This window comes from Pan troglodytes, chromosome 7 (assembly GCF_028858775.2).
Source record: "Pan troglodytes isolate AG18354 chromosome 7, NHGRI_mPanTro3-v2.0_pri, whole genome shotgun sequence".
Taxonomy (NCBI): Eukaryota; Metazoa; Chordata; class Mammalia; order Primates; family Hominidae; genus Pan; species Pan troglodytes.
Genome location: NC_072405.2, coordinates 76,769,287 through 76,792,423, shown reverse-complemented (window position 1 = coordinate 76,792,423; position 23,137 = coordinate 76,769,287). Strand labels below are relative to the sequence as shown.

Genomic DNA, 23,137 nt, shown 5'->3' with positions numbered 1-23,137 from the left:
CTTTTCACTAAACTCACGCATGTGAAAAATGTGAATTTGAGCTCTATAAATGACCACACACATTCTAGCAAATATGCTTTACAGAAAACACTAAACACCAAAAAATGTTAGAAATATTAAAATATTTTTTCCTAATCAATATTGTGACTCTATTCTAGAATCATTAAATTGTTTGATAAAATCTGAGGGAGAAAAATAAGGCTTCATTTATTTATATTTTCTATACCTGATGGGACACAATTTGCATTTGCTGCAATGACATTTTCCTAAACAAAACTCAAAGTCCAATTCGTCAGTTTTTGTTGGCAAATTAGATACAATATTATTAATATAATTTTAAAAATTAACAACTAAACCTACTCAAATATTAATGTGAAATACACATGGGGAAAAAGAGTATACGATGTTCAATTGTTTGCAATTATAAGCAAATCTGTCTCTCCTGAATGGAGTTATTAAATTTCATGAGCTATAAGTATGTTCTAATATATAAGAATATGAATTCCTATAATTCTTTCAAATAAGTAATATATTTATAGTTTTAGTATGAATTGATTTGTATATGTTTACCAGGATTCTTATCCTGCAATTGACTGGAGTTTTGGTTAACCCACTGATATGGTTAGGCTTTATGTCCCCACCCAAATCTCATCTTGAATTGTAATCCCCAGGTGTTGAGGAAGAGACCTGGTGGAAAGTGATTGGATTATGGGGGTGGTTTCTCCCATGCTGTTCTTGTGATAGTGAGTGAATTTTCACGAGATCTGATGGTTTTATACATGGCAGTTTTTCCTGTGTTCTGACACACACGCTCTCTGCTCTCTCTTGCCTGCCGCCATGTAAGACATGCCTCCTTCCCCTTCTGCCTTCTCCCATTCTAAGTTTTCTGAGGCCTTCCTGGCTATGCATAACTGTGAGTCAATTAAACTTCTTTCCTTTATAAAGTACCCACAATCTCAGGTATTTCTTTATAGCAGTGAGAAAATAGACCAATACACCCACTTTGAAGATATGTTTCCACTGTGAAATTCTGAACTAGAGATTTTTCAAACGGAAAGAAGCTAACACACAGAGTTCATTTCTTCAGGTGGTTGGATATATACAAACTACAGAAACACAAAGCTACACATTCCACATATTGGAAAATCACTTCCACTAGAAGTGGAAACAACAAAGGGAAAAATAACCTCCTCTCAAATGTGTACTAAATATTTCAAGGGTTCATAGACTCTTCTGGAATAAAGAAGCATTGTCAATATTAGTGTATAACACAGAGATAAGTGCTGACTTTATTCAGTGGTGAGCTCCTGTTTTATTGACAAAAAAGGCATAATTTTTAAGATTTACCAAGAACATTGAACATCTGTTTTTAATAACCATCAAAGGCATGTGTACACATAATTTAGTTTCTATGATACTCGGTTTCACTGTAAAACCTACTCTTGAAAATTTTATTAGAAAGATAATTAAATATTTAAAATATTTAATTTTGTATCTGAATATTCATTTATTAGGCTCAACTATAGAAACATGCTGCTTTGGTAGGTTAAAATGGTGGAATGTGGCCATTCCATATGGCTCAATTTACTAATTTAACCAACAACATGTGCCTCATGCTACTAGATAGGAAAGGGCATTTATAGATAACTATAAAATCTTTAAACTGGAAATGAACTTTGTCCAATCCTCAAGAAAAAAAACTAAACACCTATTTTGTTGTGCACAATTTCTATCACAGTAGACATTGAACAAATGTTTACTAAGTCAATGATTAAAATAAAGAGCCAGTGGCACTAAAAATAAATAAAAAAGTGAAATGAAAAGACATGAGTTCATTCTCTGGTTTCTTGAAATATCTGGATTTAATTTTACTTAAGAGGCTAATTCAGATAGCTTGTTAGCTCCAGTGTGCACCTAGGGGTACTGAGGTTCACGACAGAAACTAAATAAGTAAAATAAATTGCCCTACATCTTTGTTGAAAATTATTACTTTTTCATATGTTCTATAGTGAAGCAGAAAATCTGGGTGAATTTTTAAAAATACTTCAGTAGATTTGGCAGAAATACTCCCACCCATACCTTGAAAATGATTTAATAAAAATCTAATTGGAAAGAAATTATGGATATTGAGTGAAAAGCAAAAATCTAGAGAAAGAAGGATCTGCACTGTAAGCTTTCACAAAAATCACCAGGATTAATAACTTTGCCACTGGTAGAAATAATTATTTCCAAGTTTCTTTTGTGAAAAAGTTCTTTTCTATTTTTATCCTAAAAAGAATACTTAGATGTTTATTCTATACTCTGCTACTATATACTATTTGCATTTAAGCCAAAATAAGATTTTTCCTTCAACCTCTTTATCAAATCAGAACTGATTGCAATTAACAGTCAACTTTTCAGTGTGCAAAACCAAAACCTGTTGATAACTTGTAGTTATTTTCATTCACCAATTCAAATGTTTAACACTGAATGAATACCCTACAGGAATTGACAGCTGCAACAACTACTAGAGGATCCAAGCTGGGGCCTCAGCCATATTGAATAAAAATTCATATTTCATGAGATAATTTTCTGTTGCCACCTTCCTATTTTCAATAGAGAGTAGATGAATTGTTCGCACAGATTCAAAATGTACATATTATATCAAGAGCTTTTCAAGTTAACTTTTTACAAACCATCATCTCACAGTGAATAACAAAGTTAGAAAACAGTGGCATAAGCGGGACCTTGTGACCTATCCCCTATTTATATTTACAGCTTCTCAACATACCACTTCCCTCCGTTCACTCCACACTACAGCAACAATGTTCACAGAATTATTGGGAGAGCACATTAAAACAACATATCTGAAAGCAGTCAGAAGCGTGGGGTACACAGGCCTGTCCTCTTTGAGCCACACAGTACCGCTCAGCAGTCCTCAAATACCAAATGCCCTATGGCCTACACTGGGCCTATACCTTTCTTCCAGATGCATTGCATGCCCTTGTCCTTCTCCTCTGCCTAGCAAACTTTAAATCAATCTTTAAGAGTCAACTCATCAAACTATTGAAACTCATTGAAAGATTATCTCCCCTTGTGAAATTCCCCTCTCCCCAGGGAAGTACTGGGGCTCTTCTTCTGGTCACCATAGACCTGGGGGTATCCTTCTACTGAAGGGCTAATTATATAGCACAGTGGGCATTCATTTATGAGTCTGTGTTCCCAAGCAACCATCAGTACATCAAGGCCAGAGAAGCGGCATGTGACTTAGGCTCACACTCCTTAGAGGCATATCATCTGCTTTCAACCACCCATTCTAAGCCATATTTTAGGTATCAGATCCCCATGTGGAAAATGGGGTTCATTCCTCCTTCTTAGGTCTACAGTAAAGATAAATGAGATAAAAAGTATTTAAAGCACTTAACAAAGTAAAGTGGTGTAGCATTATCATTGTGATTCTTCTTTTTGTTTAGCATCTAGCACCGTGCCTGGCACTGAGTAGGTGCTCAGCTTTATTGCTCATGGAGAAGGAGCAATTTGTTACATAAATACAACAAAATCTACTAACTCTCAGCAAAAATATCCAGGTCTTTTTCTTTCAATTATGCAACCATTCAAAATTTACAAGTATCCATCCTTTACCAAAGGTATTTTTGCGTTTTTTGTGTTTTTGTTTTGTTTTGTTTTGTTTTTTAAGAGAGAGCATCTTGCTCTGTCACCCAGGCTGGAGTACAGTGGCACGATCATAGCTCACTGCAGGTTCAAACTCCCAGGCTTAAGGAGTTCAAGGCTCAAGGCCAGGTTCAAACTACCTTGGCCTCCCAAATAGCTGGGACTGCAGGTGTGTGCCATCACATCTGGCTAATTTTTAATTTTTTTTTTTTTTTTTTTTTGCAGAGGCAGGGCCTCACTATGATATCCAGGCTGGTCTCAAACTCCTAACCTCAAATAATCCTCCATCCTCAGCCTCCCAAAGTGCTGGGATTATAAACATGGACCAGGGCATACTGCCTTCATTTCCTATTTTTTATGAATAAGAAAGAACTACAGCAAAAATCACATCTGCTTTCAGCTACTAGCAAAAGAAGAAAAACAGAGATTTTGAGGGTTTTTTTTTTTTTTTTTTTGCTTACTATTGTTGTAGAGTAAGATTTTTATTATTTACTTTTATCATAGAGTAATATTTTTCTTATAGTGAGAGTACACTCAAAAGAAATGGTTTTTGTACCTATCAAAGGCTTCAGTTTCATTTCAGTATTTAAGCACCTATTTAAACTCATCTTCTAACACATGTTTTAAATTACACTATTTAATCTTGGCTGTTTAGAAGTTTAAGATCTGTAATTAGCTAGCTGGTCTAAAAAGAATGAGATGGTTTCTAGACACACAAAAGCAATCTCAGAAATTATGCTAGCACAGAGATTGCAGGGAAAATAAAGCAAAACAAACAACAAAAAAGGAGATTAGAGAAAGAGAAAGGTAGAAATAAAAGGAGGTTAAGAATATTTAAAAGACACAGTCTACCCTTTTCAAATAAACATAATTTCACAGCCAAAAATATAAAGTATTTTGGCTACTGTTTTGGTGTCATCCTATATAGAAGAGGGGAGAGAGGGTGAGCAAATAAAGCAGGAAAATAAAGAATCATAAGAGGAATAGAAAAATAAAATTGAAATCAAAATAAAAATCTACCAGAGCATCCATTTGAGCATTAATGAATAAAACGAAGCATCCCAGAATCACCTCCGGAATTGGCAAACCTAAGTTTGAATTTCAAAACTGCCACCTACTATTTATTCATTTATTCAATAAGGCATCAATATGCCTAACCTTCTAGATGCTCCAACGTCAGTGTTGACTGTATACTATGTGCTGGTTATTATTAATCTGCCAGAATGTCAATTTCTTCACCTTTAAAACTGTGGAAACAATAATATTCTCACATGGTGGGTTGTGGGGACCCAGTGAAATCCAAGAAAATGAGGTCCATGAATTGTGTTATTAGTAAAGCTCAGAAACTCTCAGATATTTTTGTCATTATTATTACTCAGTCAAAAAGCAAGGCAAAACCTTTTTTCATTAGGGCAAAAAACCAATGGACAAATAAAAAAGCCTTGTTGGTTAACTTGGTCCATTCATAATTTAAAATTTCCAAGTGTGGTACTTTGGAAAAGTGGTCACAAATTCTTTCCCTGCCTGTATCCACACTCTTGTAATGTAATTTTGAGACCCTTTCCTTCAAAAGTAGAATCTATGTCTCTACCCCTTAAGTCTGGCCTTGCCAGTTACATGCTGGGGCCAGTAGAAGGTGGCAAGCTCTTCGACATTCCCACTGTCTTCCTGGAACCCTGCAAATCCACCATGTGAACAAGAACAGGCTAGCCTCATAGATGATGAGAGACAGGCAGTCCAGGCAGCCCTGTTACCTCAGCTAACAGCCAGCCAAATGTTACATATGTGAGCAAGGCCACCCTAGATCACCTGTGCCTAGCCAACCCACCACCTGACTGCAGACATATGTGCAAACCCAGCCAAGATCAATAAAACCTGGCACAGACCACCAGAAATGCCCAGATGACACTAGACAGGTAAGCAATAAGAAATGGTCATTGTTTTATGCCAGAAAGTTTGGGGAATTTTTTTTTAACACAACAAAAGCTAACTGCTATCACAAGTAATCATTCAGGTTATATTTTTTAGGAACAAATCCCTATCAACATCTAGTTAATGTAATAGAATTTCTGTGTATACACATACACATACTTTATGGGAAATAGATTAAAATAATAAAAGTAACTCATTCAACATATCTATATATCTCCAAATCTAGAGAAAGAGACGCACAGCAGGCTAACATCAAACTGTTCACTGTAATTAAACGGTATGTAGTTGAGTTTTCCCAGTCTTTACGATCTATTTCCTTGTAAATGCATTTTGAATGAAAACCTTGTTGAAATATTTCATACATTTTTCCTTTTTTCATTCATATAATTTTTCATTCATTTTTGCCACAAATATTTGTTGAATATCTATATGCCAGCCACTATTTTAGGCATTTGCTGATGAACAAAACAGACATAGTGCCTGCCTTTATGACATTTACAGTCTATCATCTGCAATTTAGAATCTCATCAAATATTTAATTGTCCTTTGGTGTCATTTTCCATTACCAATATTTTTTGAGCTCCCACTAAGTGCACGGTAAAAGTGTTTTAATGTAAGATTTGTAAAATGTTTACATACATTCATTCTTGCTCATAAACAAAATTTAGACATGATTAACTTTAGCAAAACCTACTCCCTTTCTCCTGTTTAATAATATTTTGTTTAAATCTATATTCATATATGTTTTCATGGTTTTGCTTATAAGAGAATACAAGTGTGTGTGTATATATATATGTATATATATATATTTGCATTTTTATTAAAATGATGTGAGTACTTTTTCTAATCTTTCCAAAGGTTTGGAGAAGGTAGGGATCATATTTCTATTTTGTAAACGGTTGAAGGCGTTGTCCTCAAATTTCAAGGCCTTTATGATCCTGGGCCACAATCACTTAAATAGTAAAAAAAAATAAAATGCAAAATGTTACCTGAATATTCAAGAAGAGCCAGGAGTAGCCTACACTTTACCTCTGCAGAGAAAGAAAACACATCAGTTAATTGTTCACTCTTTCTGTCACAAATACCATATTTTAACTGTGTAGTCAAAATTAGTACGATCTTATTGTACTAGGTTCATGCAAAAGTAATTGTGGTTTTGCCATTACTTTCAATGGATGGCAAAAACAGCAATTACTTTTGCACCAACCTAATATTAGATAATAAAAATCAATTCACTTGACATGCTACTCTTGCCTGTTTGCCTACACAAATTCTATCCATTGTTCAAGATCCTGAAATGTCTCTGAATTATATCAGTCAATGAAACACCATTCAAATCCTGGCAGCTTTTTAGGTCATCCTTAGCTGTTTTAGCCTGCTTGGTGTTCTGCAAGCTACAACTGTGGTAATCACTAGCAATAAACTGTCAAACAATATTTATGCTACTGTTATTTAAACTTTCAAAGTTTACACATGTGTGTATATATATATACACACGTATATATGTATATATATATTACACACATATATATACACACACCTACGTGTGTATATATATATACTCTTCTTCCAACTCCAACCCACACAGGGTCAATCACAGATGTTTGATAAATGTGTATGAATTTCATACGAATTGCTATGTGTCCAATGAGTTACATGTCCATTTGTTTCCAACTAATAAATAATTATAGTTTATGTGCAATAGGTAAATTTAAAAACTTACAAAGTTCCTGCTAAATGCCCAAGATTATGGGGAAAAAAAAGATTAAGTTATATCCTATTCTAGACAGATTCACAGTAGAGTCAGAAAGACAGAATTGACTGAAAAGAAATGCAGGAAATACTTCAAAGGGCACCACATTTTACAAGTGAGACTGAAAGCAGAAAAGGATTTCAGAGGCAGCAAAGTACAATAAGCTAAGAGTCAGAAGACTGCTGTTATATACTAGCTTTGTGGCTTTAGAAAATTGCTAAATTACTTTGAGTCTCAACTCATTCATAAATGAAGATAACATCTGCCTTAACTATTTTACAGGTCTGTGTAAAATATAAGTGAGAATATGTGTGAAAAGTCTTTGAAAATTGTTTAAAATCCTATATACAAGTGAAGACTGTTATTATTGTAATCTGAATCTGGCCAAAGTTGGTATAGAATTCTAAATGAGACTAGAAAATATTTCATAAAACTTTAAATTATCACTGTCAAGAAAAGAGATACATATTCTAAGATTGAGAGATTTTGCTAGCAAAGGAATATAGTAGAGAATGAATAACAATTATCTAACAATCTAGCATACAGAGATTTTATTATATCATTAAGAGACTGAGATTGGGATATGATTAGAAAGCCCCACTGAAAAATGGCTTCTAACAGATCAATGTGTTTAGTCTTACCTAATAGAAAATCACCGCAAGACTCTGTGACACAGTAGTGAAATTATGAACACGATATTTTAGGAAGATGAATCTCGTAATGGTTTTAAGAATCATAAAAAGATAGGGAGAGGGAGGTTAGCCAGAAAAATCATTGTAATTACTGAAGTGTGATGAAAAAGGGAAAAACTGAAGAGACACTCTTTAGAATATTGGGACAAATGCAGGGAAAAAACTTTTTAAAATATAGGTTGCTAAAAAAATATGAGATTTAGAATAAAGCATTTTTCTTTTTAGGGAACAGAAAGTTGAAAATGTGTTCACTAATAAACATCTGAATTTAAGGTGATGGTGGGCTACTCAAATAAAAATCTCTTCATTCAGCTGATAATATGAGGCCATAACTTACCTCAGAGGTTAAGCAGGAGATAGGCATCGTCTTAGGGACACCATATAATTAATCTGCCCTCACTTAATTCACTATCTTCTCTGCTCTCTTCTACACACAGTTTAATCTGCTATGAATGGGTGAGTATATAATGATACAATTTTTGAATAGCACTGCAACAGTTCTAAATAAAGATCATAGAATTATGATACCTTGATATCACCTGTGGTATATAACAGATGGGGTATTTTGAAATCGGAGACTAGGAAAAACATTAGAAATGGGGTCATCCCAGCTGCTTATATAAACCAAAAAATTCTGGCCTGGTAGCGCCAGGTTAAATTAAGTTCCAAGATCTAACCTTTCATTAAGTCATTCACTATATAAAGACAGTCTAGGAAGCAGAATGAAAATGACTTAAGTTGAATAGGATAAATTCATGCTGAACTAGCGAAGTTACTCAGAGTGCCTCCACATAACAAGCAACTGATTTCAATGATCCTAATGCTTTTTTAACTTCTAACAGGACCGGACATCACACAGGATTACCAGGAAATGGCAGCATGCCCTCTCGCTTGCATAGTCCATTGAGATGAAGCAAAATGTAATCATTTTTAAAGACTCACTTAACATGGTGACAATCACAGCTCTTACCCAAACAGCTCACTGAAACTCACTGAAATTTGCAACCAGAGATGCAACTTAAATTCTACAGAGAGCCCTCCCCACACCATTGACTATAAGACTCTCAGCCCATCCAACCACACTCAACTAGCCATTGGACTCCCATGACCAAGAGTGGCACCCAAATTCACAACACATATCAATCAATCCATCAATCAGTATGTATATAGTTATCATTCCTATAGCTGCTTATTGTGACATGAGTTACAGAGAATACAAAAGCAGGTCTTGAAATGAAAATGTAAGATTCTTAAAATGAGTACTTTTTGAAAAATTAAACTTTTTATCCTGCATTAGAAATATATTTTTTTAAACTTTTAAGTTCAAGGGTACATGTGCAGGTTTCTAATATAGGTACACTTGTGTCATGGGGGTTTGTTGTACAGATTATTTCATCACCCAGGTATTAAGCCTAATACCCATTAAGTATTTTTTCTGATCCTCTCCCTCCTCCTACCCTTCACCTTCTGATAGGCCCCAGTATGTGTTGTTCCTCTCTTTGTGTCCATGTGTTCTCATCATTTAGCTTCCACTTATAAATGAGAACATGTGGTATTTGGTTTTCTCTTCCTGTGTTAGTTTGCTAAGGATAATGGACTCCAGCTCCATTCATGTTTCTGCAAAGGACATTAGCTCATTCTTTTTTATGGCTGCATAGTATTCCCTGGAATACAGGTACCACATTTTCTTTATCCAGTCTACCACTGATGGGCATTTGAGCTGATTTCATGTCTTTGGTACTGTGAGCAGTCCTGCAACGAACATACGTGTGCACATATCTTTATGATAGAATGATTTATATTCCTTTGTTTATATGATGAACCACATTTGTTGATTTGAGTATGTTGAACCAACTTTGCATCCCAAGGATAAAGACTACTTGATCATGGTAGGTAAGCTTTTTGATGTGATGCTGGATTTGGTTTGCCAGGATTTTGTTGAAGATTTCTGCATGGATGTTCATAAAGAATACTGGCCTGAAGTTTTCTTTTTGTTGTTGTATCTCTGCCAGTTTTTGGTATCAGGATAGTGCTGGCCTCCTAGAATAAGTTAGGGAGGAGTCCCTCCTCCTCAATTCTTTGAAATAGTTTTGATAGAAACTGTACCAGCTCTTCTGTGTACATCTGGTAGAATTTGGCTGTTAATCCCTCTGGTTCCAGGCTTTTTTTTGGTTGGCAGGCTATTTATTACTGATTCAACTTTGGAGCTTGTTATGGAGGTCTGTTCAGGGATTCAATTTCTTTCTGGTTCAGTCTTGGGAGGGTGCATGTGTCCAGGAATTTATCCATTTCTTTTAGATTTTGTAGTTTATGTGCATAGAGGTGTCCATAGTTATGATATTTATGTGTAAATGCACATAACATGATAGTTATGTGTATTTCTGTGGGGTCAGTGATAATATCTCCTTTGTCATTTCTAATGTGTTTGTTTGGATCTTCTCTCTTTTCTTCTTTACTAGCCCAGCTAGTGGTCTATCTACTTTATTAATTTTTTCAAAAATCAACTCCTAGATTCATTGATCTTTTAAATGGTTTTTTGTATCTCAATCTCTTTCAGTTCAGCTCTGATTTTAGTTATTTCTTGTCCTCTGGCACCTTTGGGTTTGATTTTCTCTTGCTTCTATAGTTCTTTTGGTTGTGGTGTTAGGTTTATAAATCAAGATCTTTCTAACTTTTGGATATGGGCATTTAGTGCGACAAATTTTCCTCTTAACATTGCCTTAGCTGTGTCCCAGAGAGTCTGGTATGTTTTACCTTTGCTCTCATTAATTTCCCAGATTTATAAAGCAAGTTCTTAGAGACCTTCAGAGAGTCTTAGACTCCCACACAATAATAGTTGGAGACTTCAACAACCCACTGTCAGTATTAGACAGATCACAAGGCAGAAGATTAACAAAGATATTCAGGACCTGAACTCAGCACTGATCAAATGGTCCTGATAGACATCTACAGATATCTCTATCCCAATACAACAGAATATACATTCTTCCCATCACCACATGGCACATACACTAAAATCGATGACATAATCAGACATAAAACACTTCTCAGCAAATGCAAAAGAAGTGAAATCATAACAACCACTCTCTCAGACAATAGCACAATCAAATTAGAAATAAAGATTAAGAAATTCACTCAAAACCATACAATTACATGGATATTGAATAACCTGTCCTTGAATAACTTTTGGATAAACAGTAAAATTAACGCAGAAGCCAAGAAGTTCTTTGAATCTAACGAGAGCATTAGAAATTTCTATCTGAAAGATAAAATTGTTCAAAACAAAAAAGAGGGGGAGATGATTTAAGGATTTCTCCATTCCTAGCCAATATGCATTTACCTTAAAACAAATATAAAATCTCAAAGATGATGAGAACAACTGCAGAATTATAGTTTCTAGTAGTGTCATAATACTGGCATCTATTCAGCAGAAATGTCTTTTACTCAGTAAAGTATATACTTAAATTTCTAAAACATAATAGTTTTTCAAAAATGCATTTAACATTTATGCTATTCATATTTTGGGGAATTTTAAATTCAGACTTTTCATTAAATATTATGTTATACAGTATCACAGATAAACATTACATTAGGCCATAAAATAAAAATATAGCCAAGAAAACCAGCTGTCAAATACACGATTTTATCGCAAGATAGAATCACTATGATTTATTTGGGGAAGTATTCCATATCTGTACAAATTTCCTTTCTACTAATCTCTAAACGTAAGTTGTTATATTTGAGTATAAGTCTATGCAGAAGACCTAGTAATCACAGAACATTTAAGCCATCTCTGTCATTTAATAAATGTGGAAGTTGAAGCCTAAAAGAGTTAAGTGACTAACTCAGACTCCATTTGATATAAGGGGTTGTCTTTTGTCAGCAAAATTTACAGCTCTCTTTAATTTACCCCACTTAAGGTAATAACTGCAGTTACACTGTAATTCTGTTAAATACCATTGAATACTATTGACCACAACCAACTGACATACAAATGACTGAAGAATAAAAATGTAAACACAGGAATAGTATTTATTGTGTGGGTTTCTCGACCTTAGCACTATTAACATTTTGGATCAGAGAATTCTTCCTTGTAAGGAACTGTCTCGTACATTCTAGAATGTTCAGCAGCATCCCTGGCCTCTATCTAGAGGTCAGTAGCACACCCACAATTGTGACAACCAAAAATACCTCCAGATGTTGCCAACCACTGTTCTAATCACTGGGAAGAAAATTTCTGAGTTATATATTTTTAAAACTAGATGAATTCTCATTTTATCTTTTTCACCATAATCATTTTTGAAACTCTCAGAGTTTTCACTTAATCACACTGATTCTAAACAACATGCAATCTATCTCAATGAAGTCGTCTCAAAGTTATATATCTCCAATTTACAGGTTTTACCAATTATAGAATGTCATGTAAATAATGTTATGGTAGTTAATAGCAATCAACTTAGACAAACACTTCTGATATAAAAACTTAAAAATTAATGATGCAACCTATGTGATTATTTTGATTCTCATACAGCTTCACAACTGATTTTTTTTTTGTGGATAAACTTTTGCTTCATGCCTTTTTGTAAATCCTTCAGAATTTGTTTATGATATTGTCTCCTTTTATAGAGTCTTAAATTCTCTTCACGTTCTATTTGTCTTCATAACTTTGAGCCCTTATTTTATTCACTGAGAATATTCTCCATGATGTTTATAACCTTGGGACACAAGACCCTATAAACTTATTCCTTCTTGCCCTCTTCCTCCCTCACCATTTTCAGTACTTTTATTTTCTTCACAAAAGGAAACACTGCAAAAAATAATCAGGCATTACCAAACTTTTGGTTTTCGTGGGTTTTAAATTGATTATTGCTAATATCATGCAATGTTCTTTGCTTTTCATGCTGACCTTCAACAAATTTCCTGATGTTCTGAGCAAGAGTCCGGACGCTGCTGGGAAGATTCCAAGGATCTTGCTTGATATGAAGCCGTAGCCTTTTTGGACAACTCAGCTTTGGTTCCATTTCCTGTTGAAATTCTAAATAAACACAGAAAATCTCTCTTAAGTCTCAACTAATTCCTAAACAATGAAGCCTTTAGGTTTCAAAACCTTCTTCTGTCACTGTTGTCCTAGACTATTGACATGGTGGTCATTTCTTTTGCCACACCATCAGAAAATCCGTTAAATCTAAAAAGTCAAACCTTAATGTTATTTTCTTATAAATGTTTAAACGAAGCAAATTTAGATGCAAACTCTACTTTCATTATCCAAAACTAGTTACTTGTGAGAGTGGCAGCTCCATCCTTTCCATTCATCAACTCTCATTCCCCACACCCTTTCCTCACCACTGAGAAACAGCCAAGAAGACACTACGCTTGGTTTCAGCAAAATCAACTTCATGTTTATGTATCTCCAATTAACTTATTTTTGCTCAGCCTGGCCCCTATAGGCATTAAACATTTTAAACTTTCAAAGAAACAGACATGTAAAAATTCCTATGCTGACTTTTTTAAGTATTCAAAAATTATCAGAATAGAAGTAGTGTTTGGTGAATTATGAAACATGAGTAACTGGAATTGTTCCTCTTATGCAATCTGCTTGCTTCATGACTATATTGTCTACCACCTTGTTTTTCTCAATTGCTTCTACTAGTTAATTTTTCAAGGCTTACCTTGCAATCCTCGGCCCGGAGTGAGATACTTGGTTTGGTCAAAGGCCCTCACAACAGCCTGCCCTTTTAGGAGATTGGTAATTGAATCCACCTATCAATAGTAGAGATTTCCGAGTTACGTGTTTCTCATAGTACATGATACGTATTTCTAAAAGTAAATCTTATAAAATATTTTTTCTTAAAGCAACAATTATTTTTGAAACCCCATGATGCTTGTGAAATCGATCTTTACATAAAATATTGAAATAAATGCACCTGATAACATTTGCAATGACATTTCTTACTATCTTACCATATATTAACACAAAATATAAATTTACTATATAAGTTATTGGAATCCTTTTCAAAGTGGTAAAATCTTCTACTACAAATTTTGGTTATGGCTATAAATTTTGTTAATGTAAAACAACAAAATTAGCATCCAAGGCAATATCTTGTGCTTTTTAAAATTAGAAATAATATTGAGCAAGAAATTTCAAAAAGCTTTCTGAAAACAAAAAACAAAAAAAAATACTAAAAAGGGTAACTCCTATGTGTATAACAGTAATTTTCCCAGGACTGTAAAATACTTGATATTCACAAAAATCCTTTAGGTTAGTTGGCTGAAGGAATGTTTATTCCTAGTTTAAATGTCAGAAATTGAGGTAAAGGAGGTGGAAGGACAGATTGAGGCCTTTCTGTTCTAACTCTGAGCTCCTTTTACTGCATCTGAAAAAGGGACTCCTCACAGTTTAGTTGTGGAACAAAAGCCCCACAAATGCCCGATTGTACCTGGCTGAAAAGATGCTCAAGGCAACTATGTATCTTGTCCTGTTTATCATGAGATATGCGAACACTTAAGGGAAGTTCATCACCTAGATGTCAAAACAAAAACAAAACCAAAAACAAAAATCACTCATCTTATGTTTAACGTACCAAAATATTTTAATATTAAATAAAATGTAAAAATTAAACACAAGCTGTTATTCCATGCACAGTTCTCATGTTCAGAGAAAGAGTTCCAAAAGATTTAATAGCTCCTGGGATGTTACTATTTCTTCTGAAGGCAGAGTGCCTCCCAGAAAGGACACTTGTTAAAGATTCTTTCAAATGATGTTCCTCCAGGGGTTGAAGAGTTGACATAAACTGCATAATCAAAAATTAAGATTTTCCCTAATTGGAATGAAAGGTCTTTGTTCTTAACACACACACAAGATAATATATTTATAAGATAATTATATCAATCTGTTTCTCTCATTACCCTCAATCCTCAACATCCACATATAAAGCTAGCTTAGGTGAACCTGCTGTCTTAAATGCTTCAAACTCCACACCTGCCCATCCCCATCAACCATGCCTAATACTTTCAGTATATTTCCTGTGTACCTATAATCCTTCATAGAACCATACAGAGATAATGGAGCATATCTGAAGATTACAATTAGTTTGCTTATTTCATTGCTTTTTAACTCACTCCCTTTAAAATGGGATTGGGAAATAGACTATCAAGCTCATAAAACTGAAATGCAGTATGTGTGGCCACAGAGAGTGACTGATAAAAGGTAAAAATAAAAATTCATATGGATCTAAGAAATTAAAACCTTAAAGTTATCTCCTATAGGACTAATATCAAAAAGCCCACAGGCCTTCACCAACGAACACACCTGAGTCCATTTCATCACTGTGGAAATACGAGCTGCACTGGCTGCTGCAGATGCTGGTGAAGGAGGCGATGGAATTCCTATTGCTGTTGCAGTCACTGAAAACAACAGGTTTCATGTTACTGTAAGAGTGCATCTGCCCAGGTGTCCCTGCAATTTCTTATGACATAAACTTATATCAGTTATATTTATTAGTATGTTTCAGAGAAAACTATGAGAAAGATAAACTTGTTCAACTCAGTCTATCTTACTTTTTAAAGACGGCATATTTTCTGTCTTTTTTTTTTTTTTTTGGAGACGGAGTTTCGCTCTGTCTCCCAGACTGGAGTGCAGTGGCGCGATCTCGGCTCACTGCAAGCGCCGCCTGCAGGGTTCACGCCATTCTCCTGCCTCACCCTCCCGAGTAGCTGGGACTACAGGCGCCCGCCACCACACCAGGCTAATTTTTTGTATTTTTAGTAGAGACAGGGTTTCACCATGTTAGCCAGGATGGTCTCCATCTCCTGACCTTGTGATCCACCCGCCTCGGCCTCCCAAAGTGCTGGGATTACAGGCGTGAGCCACCGCGCCCGGCCAAAAATGGCATATTTTTGATTCAATTATATTTCAAATTTTCTTGTATCATATAATCTAATCCTAAATGATTTTTTAAGGGCAGTTAGCTATAAAACTAGGAGTCATGCCAAACTTAAAATTCTTTATAATCTGTTTCATGATACATGCCAGTAATTAGATAACTTGCTAATAGAGACAAAATACTGTTCTGTGATTTCTGTCCCTTTCTGGTAGCTTAAATCATAACTTATTGGTTACACTCTGAGCTTCCTTAGGGAGGATAGGAAACTTGTCTGTCTCCACCTCAGAGCTTTTAGCACAGGGAAGTGCTTGATAATGATGAATGTCCAAGGAAAGAAAGGTTCAATATGTTTGTGTGTGAACAGGGACAAATTTCAGAAATAGCGCAGGAGATAAAATATTTTCTTTCCTCTCAGAATAAGTAAAAAGGACGTCCTTAACTTTAAATTTACATTTAAAATTTCTATCTTAGCCTAGAGGGAAACTGTCAGGGTAATTTTAATTATCTGATAACTAGAACTTGAAGTAAGAAAGTATTTTTAGACATGTAATTTCCCACTGGGAAAAACTCTACAGATTCCTATTAAAGAGCAAGTTGGGATGCTTAGAAGTGAAAAGTAAATGAAGTGATAAAAGTGGTTAATCTGTCTGATCTATTATTAAATCTCTAGAATAACTCTTATGTGTTCATTAAGATCCTTTTTGGAAACATAGAAATTGGAATAGTAGAGTGGTTAAGAGACAAACTGGGAAGCCAGACCACCTGGTCTCATAGGTAAATGATATCAGCCCTCTGGGCTTCAGCTTCCTGATATGTAAAATGGAATTCCTATCAGAACCTGCCACCGAGGCTTGCGGTGAGGATTATGTAAAATCTTCCTCTTTCCCCCATGTGTTTGATAAAAGTATATTTTTAATGTTAGCTCCTAGTTTGTAGCTAGTTATACTCTGATGAGAACTTTGATTACTATTTAATCAATATCTTTTCATTGCAAAACGCTGCATAATAAATGAGTGAAGAAGATAGTTTCTGCTTTCAATCAATATAAATGAAAAATCTGCTGAAGTTGTATACACAGCTTATATGGCTGGTTATGACAGTCCTCAGTGAGGTATCAGGTGATACGTGGATTCAAGGAACAAAAAGTAGTTTGAATTAAGGAAGTTCATGTGAGGAGACATCATTTGGAAGTCTAGTAGGAAGACAATAACAGAGTTTGGAGGGAAAGTATTTTGGGTTGAACTAGGTCTCCCAACAAAATTCATTTGTTTGAAAAGTGATCCCTAGTACCTCAGAATGTGACCTTATTTGGAGATAGGGTCTTTACAAAGCTAATCAAGTTAAAATGAGGTCATTAGGGCGTGACCTTAAGCCACCCTATAAAATGTCCTCATAAGAAGGGAAACTTTGGACACAAGACACATATGGAGGGAAGATGACGTGCAGAGACACAGGGAGAAGATGGCCGTTTACGCATCAAGGAGCCACGCCTGGCACGGATCCTTCCTCCACAGCCTTCAGAAGGAGCCAACACAGCCCACACCTTGGTTTCAGATTTTTGGCCTCCAGAACTGTGTGACAATAAATTTCTGTTTTTTAAGCTGCCCAGTTTGTAGTAATCTGTTACAGCAGCCCTACAAAACTAATACAGAAGGTATCCAAGAGAGTAAAAACCACAAGCCTTGTCTCCGAGGTAGGCAAGGAACATTAGTCCAATTAGGTTGGAACATAGACAATGAAAAGAAAAGAGAGAAAAAAGGGCCAAAAGAACTCCTATTCACTACCCAATAAACCAGTGACAGAAACAGATAGTTGAAAACAATGTTAATCCTGTATAGGCACAATTTTCTTACCAGCTATCTGTGTTACACAATCCATATACAGAACAACTCTCCCAAATTAGGCTCACACAACCAGCGAAAAAATGCTTTTTCCAAGCTACTCATATTAGAAAAGGGAAGGATTTGAAATATTACATTGTCCCACTATGCTTTGTCTGAGGTCGGTAGTAACAGGTGATTATTGTGAAAGACCAATTAAAAGAAAAACAATCAAAAACTTTTTTCAAGATCTTTTCGGAAAATCCAGCATCATATTTGACTTTGTTAAGAAAATGAGTTTGAGGAATTAGTGAATTACCTGTAAGAGTCTCTGTTGCTGATCGTGTCATGACCAGAATCTTCCTGTTCATCTCCTGCTACATTAAAACATACCCGTTTGCTGTTTCTTTCTCCCTTCTCATTGTCACTGTCTGTTGGTATTATGCCCTCTGATGTCTTACGTTCTAATTTAGGAGAATATGTTATTGAAGACAGAAGGCTGCAATGTAATATTAAAAAAAAATGCACATTTTCAAACTGTCTGCTATATATAACTACCTTATTTGCTGAATACAATAGGCTTACAAATATTTCTAGAGTGCTTCAATGTTTCATATCAAGTAAATATTCTATTGCATAAAAAGCATGTCATTCAAAGTTCTCTTGTTCTTCACAAAATAAGTCATACAAACAACATACAATTTAGACCAGAAAGCTTCATTGAAATACAGGTTGTGCCATGTATGACTATAGCTAAAACAAAGCTGTGATAGTTTTGTTTGACACTTGTGAAATGGAGATCATGAGAATAACTGGCTTCCATGACTGCTGTGAGAATGAATATTCCTGGTGCATAATGGGTGTCACCTCTAGCCCCTGGCCATTAGCACAACCATCACCACCTTATGAAAATACTCGGTAATCAGCCGGGTGTTGTGGCTCATGCCTGTAATCCCAGCACTTTGGGAGGCCGAGGCAGGCGGATCACCTAAGGTCGGAAGTTCGAGACCAGCCTGACCAACTTGGAGAAACCCCGTCTCTACTAAAAAATACAAAATTAGCCGGGCGTGGTGGCGCATGCTTGTAATCCCAACTACTCGGGAGGCTAAGGCAGGAGAATTGCTTGAACCCAGGAGGCGGAGGTTGTGGTGAGCCGAGATCGTGCCATTGTACTCCAGCCTGGGCAACAAGAGCGAAACTCCAACTCAAAAAAAAAAAAAAAAACAAGAAAGAAAAGAAAAGAAAGAAAAGAAAAAAAGAAAATACTCAGTAATCTTTAAAGTGCTAGCCAAATATTAAACCCAAACTATAAATGGGCCTTAATGTCCTCACTGGCTCATATTCAGTATTAAAAACCCACCTACCCTCTATCTATGCCTTGGGTTTTGCCAAGGCATTCCCTATTTGGCAGGGAGAATATTGGATTGCCTATCCGTCTCCCTGCTCGTACAAACAGGAGTCTTGGCCTTGGGGATTACAAGACACTAAACAGAGTTACATACAATGTGAGGATGGGGTAATTACAATCTCATCTGCAAGCCAGCCAGGATGAAATGTCCCAAATCTGCCCACAGAAAGAGCTCCTCCACCTGGCTCCAGGCTAAAATGCCGCAGTCAGACTGAACTGTGTGAAACCTGCTGAGGACTTTGAGTAGCTGCTGACTCCAACACTCTAGGCTTGAACATTTGGCTGTGGCATGTTTCTGTTACAACTAACTCAAAATTAGGCAAAAATGGAATTGAACTTTATTATCAAACAGCATGCTAAAAAACTTGCAAAATGAATTAAACCATGTCTAAACAAAGGACCCATATAGGGCTTCTCAAGCCAACAGCCATCTTCGCATTTACTAAATACCTGTGATTTTCAGTTCCAATCAGTAGCACATATCTTGATTTTCATTTTTCCATAGCAATGTAATGTTTGTTATTTCAAGACGGTGACGATATCTTATACCTCTTACGCATATTCCATAATGTCAAGCCCAATGCTGTGCGTTGAATAAATACCTGTTAAGTGATTTCACTAAACACATTTATTATACCATGCACTGTTCTTGGTGCTGTGGATATAGTAGTTTATAAAACACACAAAAGGGCCGGGCGCGGTGGCTCATGCCTGTAATCCCAGCACTTTGGGAGGCCGAGGCGGGTGGATCACGTGAGGTCAGGAGTTCGAGACCAGCCTGGCCAACATGGTGAAATCCCGTCTCTACTAAAAATACAAAAATTAGCTGGGTGTGGTGGTGGAAGCCTGTAGTCCAAGCTACTCAGGAGACTGAGGCAGGAGAATCGCTTGAACCCTGGAGATGGAGGTTGCAGTGAGCAGAGATCACACCACTGCACTCCAGCCTGGGCAACAGAGTGAGACTGTCTCAAAAACCAACCAAACAAACAACAACAACAAAAACAAAATACAAAAGCCTCTGCCTTCTTGGAGCTCAAATTCTACTGAGAGAAGACAAGTAAAAACAAGTAAACTTTCTAGTATATCAAATGGCAGCAAATGGTAAGGAGAAAAAGAAAGCAGGGAAGGAAGCGTGAAGCTGCCATTTCAAACAGTGGTGCAGTCAGGTCAGGTCTCACAGCGAGGTGAGATTTGAATAATATTTTGACATTTTATAGTTTTTAGACACCAGTGAAAAGTTGAAGGAGCTATGTTACATTGCTTGAGGCCCTGTGAACATTTTTAATAACCAAAAGCTATGGATGATTTTAAACACAGTTTTTCTCTTTGGAAAGATACTTTTATGTCCTGTAAGACACATTGTCTATTTATTCACCCTCTCCACCCAAAAGATTAAAACATTAGACTAACTCCAATTATCCAAGCTCCATGCTGCACAGACAGATGAACTCTGAATACCAAAGAGGGAAAAAACGCAGGAGTTCTCATTTTGCCAAGAGGCCTCTGTGCTTATGTATCTTTTAAATTAGAAGTCATGGGGCTAAGCATAATTTTTTTCAAAGTTACATGAATTGTATTCAGATATTTGCTTTTTATTTAAAACAGCTGCAATCATGCTTGCATTGACCCCGTGGGAACAAGTGTTAGGCTTACAAACAAATGATAGAAAAACGGTATTTTTAACACCATGTTTTGCATAAAATTTCTAGATTCTGAAAAGCAACAAGGCACCAAACCATAATATTTGTGCTTGCAGAAATCCCTTCACTTTCATTGGTATAAAATATTAAGTTACCTACTAGAGGTCCATTAATTAAAACCTTCAGCAGCATGCAATTCCAGGTGAATCTTCTCCTTGTGCCATTGATAAGAAAGATTTTTGTATACAGTATGTTGCAATGACCTGTGTGTTTTTAAACATCATCATCATTGCTAACATCTGTTCAGCTTTCATGACAGTCACGATGCTAAGTCCTTAACAGGTATGAATTCATTTAATCTCTAAAAGCACCTTATGAAGTAGGTATTATTATTTTCCCCATTTTAGAGGTGGGGTAGGCAAGACATATTGTTACATACATATCCTGTGCAAATTAAGCAGGATTTCCTCTCCCTGCATCTAACTTGCACACTCTGGAGGGAGTAGGGTGCATCCCGGTGTTTCATAACTCAACTCACAGAAGTACTGTGAGAATGAAATAAGCCAATGTATATAATAATGTAATCTTGCCTGGCAAATAAGCATCTATAAAAAAGTTGGTTTTTATGGTGTGCCCCTCTTGTTGTACATTTAGTAGCAAAATGCTTGGGGAAACCTCAGTGATTACTCTACCACCACCACCACCACCACCACCACCATTCCTATCTGTAACCCCCGGGTTACTAACTGTCTTAAAGTGTGGTTTGTTCACCACTCAATCCTGAGGCGTCTGGCACCTGCAAAATGAAGTCTGTTCTCAAATTCCCTATGTTTACCAGTCCCCTTTCCTCCCTGTGAGAATACACAAATCCTCTATTTAAAAACCCTGTCAAAGGTTTTGGACATTAATTATTTTTCCTTTTACTTATTTCTTATACCTAAGTGTCATTACCCAGTAAATAACCCATTGCAGGGCAAAAGTCTTTAACTTTCCAAAGTGAAATTGGAATCACAAATCCTTGATTAAATTCATTACATCATCTTACCTCATGTTACTAGACAGCAAATTCATCTCTAATTCCATCTTTGGCTCTGAAGCTAAGTAGGAGGATTTAGTGAAATGCCTATGTGTTAAAGGAAATTTCATTTCTAAGAGAGGTATTCCCAGGTGACAGAACCACCAGACTTTATGATAAGACAAGCTCAACCCCAGGACCTTTCACAGGGATGAATAACTTCTAGAAAAGCTAACACTGAGGTGCTATCAGGCAGTTTCTCTTAAAACTCGGCAACACATCCGAGATCTGCTTCTTCACTTGCAAAGACATCTCTGACCAGGAACAATTACTATAGGGTGAGAAAATTGTTCAGATACTAGATTTTTAAATAATGTGTTAACCTCGACTGCATGGCAGCATCTCTGAATATTAAAGGCAAGGGGGAATCCAGGCACTTAAAATAATTGTACTGTTTTACAGGGATTATATTGCACACTAAGTTGTGTGGAACCTATTTATACTTAGAATTACATGATGTGGTGTACCCAAAGAAGACCAAGGTGGTTTCTCCAATCATTTGCTCACTGTGTGCCACTTTTCTAATAAACACACTCAGTTGGGTAGAGGTTTTTAGAATAACAGGGTGGGGAAATCTTCAGTGAAAAACAACCATTTTAAGTAGTTTTAGTTAATAAAAAATAACTAGTCTGAAACTAGTGTCTTAAATATAAATATTTTAAACCAAGTAAAAGGAGCTCCTTGGGTTTACATCTTTTTCCTAAAAATATTTCTACATTACCTGAACCTTAAAAAAAAAAAGTCAATAAATTAACAAAGACAAAGTCTGGAGGATTGTGAGGCAGTGCTAGATCGCCAATGAGTTAAAGATTAGTCCCTGAGCAGTGTCAGCTGAGGCACATCAATAATCTTGCCATTGACAAGACTCATCCCAAAATGGCAATAACAACTCTTGGAACTGGAAGTATGGGATTGGTCCAGATGTTTTCTTAAAATCCCTTTGAGGCCTAGGAGCTATGATTCAATGCCACTATTTATTGCCTTATTAATAAAAATTCTATATACTTCATAAATACCTCTGGGAGACAATAACTGGTTTCTAAAATATATCATGCAATAAAATCTCATTTATTAAATGAAGTAAAATATCATATCCTAAAATATAAACTGCTGTCACAAGGATTCCAACACAATTCAAAAATGTCATGCAATTGCTTAAAAAAATACTCTCCTTTTCTCTTAGCAATCTTGAACTGTTTAATTCATCTGTAAATGGGAAAAGTCACAGTATAATATACAAAACTAGCATATTAGAAATAGAAAAACAAAATCTTAATTCT

At 35.8% G+C, this 23,137-nt stretch overlaps 1 protein-coding gene across 5 annotated transcripts in view; it reads right to left on the bottom strand.

The window, feature by feature from the left end:
* The window catches only part of PREX2 (phosphatidylinositol-3,4,5-trisphosphate dependent Rac exchange factor 2), a 284,958-nt gene that overhangs the window by 102,867 nt on the left and 158,954 nt on the right, over positions 1 to 23,137 (bottom strand). For 3 of the 5 annotated variants that reach the window (XM_519798.8, XM_016959541.4, XM_016959543.4), the window contains exons 26-31: positions 18,054 to 18,233; positions 15,341 to 15,435; positions 14,469 to 14,551; positions 13,698 to 13,788; positions 12,935 to 13,063; positions 6,573 to 6,614 (exon numbers count right to left, since the gene is read on the bottom strand). In XM_519798.8, coding sequence (XP_519798.3) covers positions 6,573 to 6,614; positions 12,935 to 13,063; positions 13,698 to 13,788; positions 14,469 to 14,551; positions 15,341 to 15,435; positions 18,054 to 18,233 — 620 coding nt within the window. Of the gene's footprint in view, positions 1 to 6,572; positions 6,615 to 12,934; positions 13,064 to 13,697; positions 13,789 to 14,468; positions 14,552 to 15,340; positions 15,436 to 18,053; positions 18,234 to 23,137 lie in introns of those variants that run through there. The other 2 variants (XM_016959542.4, XM_009455477.5) reach the window with 2 other exon arrangements.